The sequence below is a fragment of the Chenopodium album genome, chromosome 15 (genome assembly GCF_948465745.1).
Source record: "Chenopodium album chromosome 15, dcCheAlbu1.1, whole genome shotgun sequence".
Classification (NCBI taxonomy): domain Eukaryota; kingdom Viridiplantae; phylum Streptophyta; class Magnoliopsida; order Caryophyllales; family Amaranthaceae; genus Chenopodium; species Chenopodium album.
In genome coordinates, this window is record NC_137848.1 from 15,976,425 (window position 1) to 15,987,177 (window position 10,753).

At 35.1% G+C, this 10,753-nt stretch overlaps 1 protein-coding gene across 3 annotated transcripts; it reads left to right on the forward strand.

Annotated features, from left to right (window-relative positions):
• Positions 1-905: 905 nt before the first annotated feature.
• LOC145583021 (uncharacterized) lies at positions 906-3,909 on the forward strand. Of its 3 annotated transcripts, none has more exons than XM_081640121.1 (4): positions 906-1,154; positions 1,252-1,311; positions 1,416-1,491; positions 1,743-3,909. In XM_081640121.1, exons 2-4 carry the CDS (start codon positions 1,282-1,284, stop codon positions 3,422-3,424), a joined length of 1,788 nt encoding a protein of 595 aa, XP_081496247.1. In that variant the 5' UTR covers positions 906-1,154; positions 1,252-1,281; the 3' UTR covers positions 3,425-3,909. The 3 variants fall into 3 exon arrangements, with proteins under 3 accessions (XP_081496247.1, XP_081496250.1, XP_081496249.1); XM_081640124.1 differs by having other exon boundaries at positions 1,255-1,311; XM_081640123.1 differs by having other exon boundaries at positions 906-1,311.
• The last annotated feature ends 6,844 nt before the right edge of the window (positions 3,910-10,753 follow it).

Below are 10,753 nucleotides of genomic sequence, written 5' to 3' on the forward strand. Positions count from 1 at the left end.
AAAAACTTTTTAAAACGAATTTTATGACCGAAATAGAACCGATTTATACGATATATTTATTAAAAGTTATGATTAATTTTGTATATATGAAGTATTAGAAGTGTATTGATAATAAAACTCTATACAATAAATTTTATCTTTTAAGAAAATTATCCAAATATCACTTACTTAGCATCTTATATGTCATAATAATATCTATTTTTCGCATATGTGGCGCGACACTTGGCAAAAAACTGGAATGCCAAATGTCGCTGTCTCGTGACCTAGTTACGAGATCGGCTTTATATGTTATTGATATGATATAATATTGACACGTCTAGACTTTTGATACTATTGAAATACTCATCTTCCATATATTGTACTCAATGAAAAGTATTGTCATACAAAATTTTGTTCGATTCGTTTCAATATACTATATATTTTAAGCAAAAGCTAATGAACGCCCTGGGGGCGTTGGATAAACTAGTTAAAAGTAGAAAGATTAAATTAAAATGAACATTAATTACACCGATCGACGCATAATTTTATCATGCTTTCCCAAATTTATACCACTTTTGGTAGTATTTTAAATGCTTATCCAATGCACCGAGACGTTCGTTAGCAACATCCTATATTTTATAGTTTTAGTACCTTGGCCATGTACACTTCATTTAAAAAAGAAATATTCATTTAAGTAGTTTTCAATAAAAATAAGTCAGTTTAACAAAAATAAGATAAAATAAACTTAATATTCGTATTTTATACTATAATTAAAGATATTTATTACAGAGTAAGAGTAATATTGTATTTTGGGAACTATAAACATTTCTCATGTTGCAACAATTAAAACGGATATATTAATATTATTTTAATTAATTTATAAATACAAAAAAGGGGATAAAAAGTCTTCTAAGAGAAGAGGGGAAGCTCTTCTTTGGACCAGTCCCTCTGCTTCTGCTTCACCTCCCATTGTGTGTGTTACATTGTCTCTCTAAAAAACTCTCTCTCTCTCTCTCAAAAATACTTTCTCTCTCTAACTCTGAAATAGAGGAAGCAGTGATTTTTATCAGAAACAAGTTTAATGTCCACCCACCCTCTTCAAAACTAACCTTCTCTTTCTTTCTTTCATTCTCTCTCTTCAAAAAAATACAACCATTTGTTTCCTCTCATTTTAGGTGTGAACAGTAGAACACATTTTCCAATTTCATTTCACTCCTTTTTTTCACTATTTTTTTTTTCTTTCTCAATTTCTGTTATTTCTCTTATTTGCAGTAGATCTATTACCAAATTTGAGAAGCCAAAATGAGCAAAGAAGAGTTCTTAAAAATTCAGGTAAAAAAAAAAAAAAAAAATACATTTGTTTGATTTTCTGATTGTAGCAATCAGTTTTATTTACCCTTTTTGATTAATTTTAATGGGTTTTTGTTAATTTGCAGACTTGTGTTCTTAAAGTGAATATACATTGTGATGGTTGTAAACAGAAAGTCAAAAAAATCCTGCAGAAAATTGAGGGTAAATCTTCTTTCTATCTTTCCTCTGTAATTCTGTTTTTTTATTTTTACTTTATGCTTTTCTTGTTTCTCAATTCACTGACCAGAACTCTTTCAGTCCACTGTCTTGTCCGGATTTAGTTATCACACTGCTAGTTTAAATTTTCACTATTAACATGATTATTAATTTCGAATAGACGGACCGACAGTGTTGTTATTAATTTTAGCCGTGCTGAAATACAAGTAATTGATTTGGAATTCGAATTGAAACAGGGGTTTACAAGTTAAGTATAGATGCAGAGCAAGGCAAAGTAACGGTTTCAGGAAATGTAGACCCAACCACACTCATCAAGAAGCTCAATAAGTCTGGTAAACATGCAGAGCTTTGGGGCGCTCCGAAACCGAACAATAATAACAACCAAAATCAAATGAAAAACATTGATAATGGTGGTAAAGGCGGCGGAGGCGGCCAAAATCCAAATCAAAATCAAAATAAAAATCAAAATCAACCGCAAAAGGGTGGTGGTGGTGGTGGAGTTCCTCAAAATCAGCCGAAAGGTGGTGGTGGTGGTGGTGGTGGACCGCAGCAGCCGAACCCGCAACAGTTGCAGCAAATGCAGCAACAGCAGCTGCAGCAATTGCAGCAACAGATGAAGGGACTTGGAATGGGTGGAGGAGATCTGAAAATTCCGCCACAATTTCAAGGAATGAAGATGCCATCGAAGGATAATCAGCCGCAGTTGCCGCAGCCGGGTGGGAAAGGAGTGAAGTTTAATGTGCCGGAGGATGATTTGGATGATGATGATGATTATGACGATGATGATTATGATGATGATGATTTTACGGATGATGATGACTTTGATGACTTTGAGGATGTCGGTAAGATGAAACCGATGGGATTAGGTGCTGGTGGTGGTGGTGGTCCGCCGCCGAATATGATGATGAATGGTGGTGGTGGTGGTGGTCCGGGTGGTGGGATGATGAATCCGCAGTTGATGAATGCTATTGCTCAGGCGAAGGCGAATGCTGCGGCTGGGAATGGTGGTGGGATGATGAATCCTCAATTGATGAATGCTATTGCTCAAGCGAAGGCTAATAATGGTGGGGGAAATAATGGTGGCGGTGGTGGAGGTGGTGGAGGTGGTGGTGGTAATAATGGTAAAAAAGGCGGTGGAGGCGGAGGCGGGGGAGGCAATATTCCGGTTCAGATGAATGGGGTTAAAAAGGGGGGAGGAAATAATAATCAAAATCAAGGGGGTGGAAAACAAGGTGGTGGTGGTGGTGGTAAACAAGGCGGTGGGCCAATGCCGGGTGATCCTAAAAATGGTGGTAAAAATGGGAATGGGCAACCTCATGGCGGCGGTGGAGGTGGAGGCGGTGGCGGTGGCAGTGGCGGTGGCGGGAACATGATGATGATGATGAATGGTGGTGGTGGTGGGAAGAAAGGTGGTGGTGGTGGTGGGATGAATGATAGAGGATTACCACCTAATCATCATGGCATGGGAGGAAATGGAATGAATAACAATCCAAATGGAGGAGGGTTCAATCATGGCATGGGGGGCATGCCTGCTCATCATGTGGGTGGTGCCCCCAATATGGGCCAAATGCCACCAGTAGCCCAAATGGCTAACATGCAAATGGGCCCTATGGGCTCAATCCCGGCCGTTCAAGGGTTGCCAGCTGGCACCACAGCAACAGCTGGGCCCGCGTACTACCATGGGGGCCCACCGCCGGAAATGATGGGCCCCAACCCCGGGAACCCGTACCACCAACAAATGTTAGCTCAAATGATGATGAACCAACAACGAGCCAATGGGAACGAGCGGTTTCAGCCCATGATGTACGCCCGGCCACCACCCGCTATGCATTATATGCCCCCTTACCCACCACCGGCCGACCCCTATACTCACTATTTCAGTGATGAAAACACCTCATCAAGTTGCAATGTAATGTGATAAAAAAAAATTGCCAAGAGAAACATGAGAGGGTGGTGTTTGTTCCTTGTTTGGTCATGAATCTCGGTGACACAAGGGTAGTTCTCTGCTCAAAGGGCATGCGGAATCTTGATAGTTTGATATAAAAAATTAAAACTTACCATAATTGATGCAAGAAAAAAGACCTTTATTTTAGCTTAAATTTTCATAATTTCACCTTGTTAATTTTACTTCTTTTTTTTAGTCCTAAGTTTTTTTTTATATTTTTCAGGATTTCAATTATCATAGAGGAAGGGTGCGTTATATATTATATAGATAATTTATATAAAAGAAAACAAGTTTGTAGTGGAAGATGATAATGTAAACTTTTAGGAGAGAATGAGAAGGGGACATTGTCCTCGTTCAGTGAGATGTTTATATGTGTTTATAAATGTTTTTTTACTCTTAAAAAAAATCCCATAATAATAAAAAAAATAATTTTAATAAAAATAGAAAGGGGTATTAAAAAATTTCCCTCTTTTTCTCTCCTAATTCTTTGTTATAATATATTATTATTTGCTCAATTGTAAATGCTTATCTTCTTCACCAATACACTGTTTTTTGTAGTTTGCTTTAACTAGTTTTGGATGGTCCATGTGAGAATATCACTATCTACGTAGTTTCCATTCATAATTATTGACCATTATTATTATTGTTATTATTAAGGCTAATTTCTAAAAGAAAATAATTTTTTTTTGTAGGGTCACAATCCATAAGTTGCGCTAAAGTGGATTAATGGCCCCATGTCCCACTAGCTTCTTTTAGCTAAAGTGTTTTAGGTAAATCAAACCCAATCTATTCAAAAGTTGGTATTAAGCTTAGCAAGATACTATTTCATACATGCATTTTTTAAACTTAGGTACGTCCCACGGGCCACAAGAAGATCGTTTATTTATTATTATGTTGTTTTTGGAATCTATGTTGATGTGTAGATGGGAGCACATAATTTAGAGAGAGTAAAAGTGTGCCACTATGCACACCCCTTTTGGTTTGTACGATTGTCTATATCAAATTTGTGATTGGGGATAAGAAAAATGGCTAAAGATGACATTGGGCCGGCCTAGCTTGTTCTATGAAGTGGCCCGGTATGAAAAAACTATTATAACGACGGTACCGACACATTATGTTATTGTGTGAGTTGTGTCTAACCACAGTTTTTGAAAAAAAAACACAATAAAGCATAACATGACATAACATAATAAGTAATGCTATAATAAATAAAATTTACTTTAGACATGTAACATGACACATGGTTTAGTGTTGTATCTAAGCCACCCTTTTGAAAATTTTAATGTGGTGTGTAGAGAGATAATGGAGTTAGTTGTAATTTGAGCCTATCCAAGCCCATGACACATGGGCCCTGCACACAAGGCACAATTTATGTCCATCTTCCATGCAAGTATGCAACATAAATTCTATATCATGAGAAACAAGTATTCTTTTAGCTTCAAATCTAGTAATGAGAAACCTTGCTCTTAATTGTAACATTTTCTCACCTTGCCTTGTTCTAACTATATATGATAACATGCTCATCTTATTTGCTTCAAACACCCATTATATTTGTTACAAGAAAGAAATTGAAAGATTAATGAAGATGAACACTCAAGATTTGCTAGTCATCCCAACTCTATCCAAAGAGTCTCTGAGCTCAAGTACTAAGAACTAATACCTTCATTAATGACAGAGAAGTTCTTTGAATTATTACAAGAGAGAGAAAAGTAAGATGAAATGAAATCTAACTAAAAAAGATTAATGAAGTTCAGTAGCTTTATATGCTCTCACTTCCTACACTTAATGCTCTGCCAGCAATAATTGCTTTAACAAACTTATTACAACAATTTGTGCTTACATGGCACAAGTTGTTATTATAACTCTTAACATAAATAGTAATGGTAGAAAAGTAATTCTAATTAACCACTATCTTTCACAACCCTCCCTCAACCTTCGTGTGTTAGAATCATGCTAAGCTTGGACTTCAATAAGTTGAACACAGGAGAAGGAAGAATCTTGGTCATTATATCAGCTATTGAGAAGAAGAGGGAAGGTAAGGGAGTTGAATAAGCCGTTCAAGCACTTTGTCTCAAGTGTAGTGACAAGCAATGTCAATGTGCTTCGTTCTTTCATGGAACACTGGATTTTTAGCAATGTACAAAGCAGACTGATTGTCATCGTGTAACTTAACTGGCTGCAACTCTGGAATACCAAGTTCATCAAGGGATTTTTACTAGCTTAGTGGCTTTAGAAGCTGCAGCAACCATGACTTAATATTCAGCCTTTGATGATGACTTTGAAAGAGTTGGTTATTTATTTGACTTCCAACTGATGAGAGAATTACCAAGCATCATTATGTATCTTGTTATAGACCTTTTGGTATCAGCCTAGTCATAGTCAGAAAATGCTAGAAGCTTCAGAGTAAGACCGCCTTTGAACAAATTACTCTATCCAATAGTAGAAGAAATATAGTGATGAGCATGATGTAAAGCTGCAAGGTGAGTAGATCTTGGATGTTGCATGAACTGGCTAAAGGAGTAAACTGTAAAAGCTAGATCTAGTCTTGTATGTGTCAAGAAATCCAACTTCCCAACCATACTTCTGTAACAAGAAGGATCATCAAGTAATTTACCATCATTAGCTTGCAACTTCAATAAGAGAGGCAAAGGGGTAGCAATTATCTTGAAATTAACAAACCCAATGTCATCTAAGAGTTCTTTTGTGAATTTGGCCTGAGACATAGTAATACCTTGAGAAACATAGCCAATTTCCATACCCAAAAATAACTCAAGGATCCCAAGTCTTTGATGCTAAAGGTAGTGTGCAAGTGTTGCTTCAAATTCACAGTATGCTCCAAGTTTATTCCCTATGATGACAATATAATCTACATACATAGCTGTAATTGTTGTGTGTGTAGAAGAATGTCTTATGAACAAGGAAAAGTCATTTTTGGATCCAAAAACTTCAACTCAGATACCACATTTTCAAATTATTGTCTGTTGGCTTGTTTCAAGCCATACAATTAATGATTTTAATTTGTCAACTTGCAGACTTTATTACAAGGAATACAACCACCTTCAGGCATCTTTATGTAAACTTCTTCATGTAGATTCCCATGAAGGAAGACATTATTGACATCAAGTTGAAAAACAGACCAATCTTTATGAACTACAAGTGCAATAATGCTTCTAACAGTTGCCATCTTAATAACAAGTGAAAGAGTCTCCTCATAATATATGCCAAGCTTCTGATCGTACCTTTTTGCAACCAATCTAGCCTTGAATATCTCAATAGTGTCATATTTCCTAAATTTTATCCTAAAAACCCATTTGTATCCTATTGGTTTCTTATGAAGTGGTAAATCAACCAATATCCAAGTGTTGTTCGTTTACTACTAAAGCTTGTAATTCCTTCTGCATAACTATCTCCCAGTTAGGATCACCTGCTGCTTCCTAGTTAAGTTTAAAGATTCCGCAATAAAATCTTTATGATCTTTGGTAAAAAGAAGAAAGATATCAAGTTACACCAATGATCTAAAGCTGGTTCAGAGGAAGCAAAACCAACTTGATAAATGTCAAGGTGTTTAGTTAGCTTTTGGATTCTCGTGATTTGTCTTGGCAGAGAAAGTATAGAAGAGAGATCAACAAAAGTATTATGAGAATGAGTTCAAGACTAAGATATATCATTGAAAGATGTATTATTAGTTGGTAACTGAAGAAAATCCGGTGTGTCAAAATCAAAGACCAAAGAAAATGGTGTATAAGCAGTTAAGAAAAATGGTATAGGGGTGGCTAAAGGAGCTTAAGAAAGATGGTAAGGAAAGTGTCTTTTATGAAAGACACCATCTCTTGAAATGAGAATCTTCTATTGGTTAAAAGATTTAAAACCTTGTAACCTTTCTGAGAAGAAGAATATCCTATAAAAACACATGTGTCTGCTTTGGGATCCGACTTTGTCCTTAAGTGATTCAAAGTTAAAACATAGCAAAGACAACCAAAGGCCCTCAAGTGATCCAAATTTGGCTTATGTCCATGTGACCTCTCATAAGGTGTAGCATTCCCCAATGCTTGAGATTGTGTGCTGCTGATCGAGTAAGTAGCACATAATATACATTCACCCCTATAACTAAAAGGAAGCCCTGATTGTGAAAGTAGAGCTTTTACAACCTTAAGAAAATGTTTGTGTTTTCTCTTAACAATTCCATTTTATTGAGGAGTGTCAACACATCTGGTTTGATGTTGAATACCCTTTGAATTAAACAAGTCTAATATCCTCCCGTTACAAAATTCCTTTGCATTGTCTGATATAATAATCTTAACATAAACACTATATTGTTTCTCAACTAAAGCAACAATATTATGCAAAATTTCCACAGAATCACTCTTATATTTCATCAAATGAATCCAAACACACCTTGTAAAATCATCTACAAATGTTAAGAACATATTATTCTTATCATGTGTCATAGTATGATAAGGTCCCCACATATCCACATGTATCATCTCAAAAGGCATAATAGTCTTAATAGAACTATTTGGAAAACTCTTCCCATGTAGCTTAGCTGCATGACAGATACTACAGATTACTTCTTTAGTAGCTTTCTTTTAGTCAACATTATTCTGAACTATGTTCAGCTGACTAAAAGGTATATTCCCCTAGACGAAAATGTAAAATTTTGGCATGGTCTAATGCAGATAAAATAGAAAATGTAGAAAAATAAACTGTTGGACTTGTTTGTAGATCATTATCTCCATACACTAACTTCTCCTCAACAAAATACAATCTATTTCCCACCTTACCAAGAACTAGTAGAGGAGTTAAGGAATCTTGACCCTAAACAACACATTTATCAGCAGTAAACTTCACAGTGCAATTTGCATCTTGACATAACTTATGCACTGAAATGAGATTGAAAGGTAAACTAAGAACAAACAAAATGTTATGTAGAACAATGTTACTACTCACAGTTCCAATGTGAGTAATTTATACCCTAGTTCCATCATGTATGGTAATATAGTTGTTTGAGTCATTAATTATCTTATATGAATCAACTATTCAAGATTATAACACATATGATCACTAGCACCATTGTTTACAATCCAACCATTACTAAAATTTGAAGAGAGTAGGCAATAGTTACTACTTACTAGCAAAAAAGGCAGCATTCCCATCACTTAAACCTTCCATATGCTCACACTACTGTTTACTGAGAAATGATTTAATCTAACCGAATTCATCCAAAGTCAAACCAGCATTGAAATTCTTCAGCTCTTGATCAACATTAATTATCTTCAAAAACATTATTACTAGTGTTGTCTGCATAATTTGCAAATTTCTCATAACCTTGATTCTGTTGCTGATTTTCTTTAACCCAGGTGGAAAACCTTTTAGTTTAAAGCATCTTTTCACTGTGTGCCAGACATCTTACAATAGTCACAGAAAAAATTCATTCTCTTGGCTATTGGGAATCTGTTGACACCTGGCTGATAACCTCTCCCTTAGGAGTTATCTTGCTGATATCCTCTCCCGTAAGAGCTATTCCCCCTATTAAACTTGTCATTATATCTTCTCCTCTCTGTAATAGATTCTCATGAATTTTGACTCATATTTCTTAGTGCTTTATGTTTCTCTTCCTACATCACCATTCTATATATATTCTTCAGCCAAGGTATAAAGACTTGGCATCATCAAAGTATATGATCTCACTTTAGCATAGTTGTTAGTTAACTTCATTAAGAAAACCATAAGCCTTTAATCTTGTTGAAGTTTCAACTACTTCTAAGTCAAAGTACAACTACAGTTGTTGCACTCACGGGTTGGTAAATGACAAATATTATCAAGCTCATCCCACAACTTTTCAACTAATTGTAATATTCAGAAATTGAATTATCATTATGCAACATTAGAGATATCGTGCTGCAAGGAATACAATTGTGTTGAAGAAGCATGCCCAAATCTTTCAAGATCTAACCAGATCTCTCTAGCAGTATCAACAAACAAAGTACTCCCAGCAATTTGTGGAACCAGAACAACAATGATTAAAATCATGCTATTACAGCTATTCCAAGCTTTGAATGTAATAGTATCTATAACAGAAGGCTCGGGTAAAGAACCATCCACAAAACCCATTTTGCCCTTTACCGTTAACCCAATTATCATAAACCTTTTACAATTCCCATAACCACTTCCATCAAACACTTTAGAAACTAATTTCATGTCAATTTATTCAGAAAGATGTAGATAATAAGGACTGGTTGGATCTTGATGATTCGGATCAAGAACCTTAGCTTCTTGATTGTTCTCATCCATTTTAACCAAAAACAATAACTTTTCAACAATTCTTAAACATTCAATGAGTCGAAGCCAAGAAACACTTCCATCAACTCCAAAATATGATTTCCAGAAATCACAAAACAATCTCAACCAATTTTACTCAAATTTCAATCAATAAAAACTCCAAAAAAACAACCAATAAACGAATTCTCAAAACATCCACTCAAATACAAATCAAATTCTCCAATCAACTGAAAAATCTAAGAGAGAACACTCACAATACCAGTTGCAAAATCAATTCACAATTAACAGACCTTCCAACACCTTTCAATCAATCAAATACCCAGAAAATTTCTTCGAATTAAGCTACCTACTTTGATACCATGTTACGAGAAAGAAATTGAAAGAAAAACAAAGAAGAACACTTAAGATTTGCTTGCATCCTAGCTCTATCTGAAGAGTCTCTGAGCTTAGGCACTAAGAACTAATACCTCATTAATGACAGAGAAGTTCTTTGAATTATTACAAAAGTGAGAAAAGTAAGATGAAATGAAAAACTAAGTAAGAAATAAAATGAAGTTCAGTAACTTTATATGCTCTGACTTCCTACATTAATTCTCTGCCAGCAATAACTGCTCTAACAAACTTATTACAACTTGTGCTTGTTATTACAATTCTTAATAGAAATAGTAAGGGTAAAAAAGTAATTCTAACCACTATCTTTCATAATATTAATATGTTTGTTTTAAATTAATTAAATTCTAGACATTGACATGTGCCTTGCTTATGGGTAAGCATATCGGATATTCGATCAAAAATTTTAAAAAACTTGTTGACCCAAAAATTGGTTCATTTTTCAAAATTAGAATTGGAAACGGTCAAACTGGTAACTAAAATTTTAAGGACTAGACTAGGAATCATCAGTACCGATTTTGGTTCTGACTATTTGGTTATATACATAACTGTTTAACATAATACAAACTCTAATATTTTTTTTTATTTGTTTTACTTTTAAGATTTTAATACATGTATATTTAGATGCGGTGC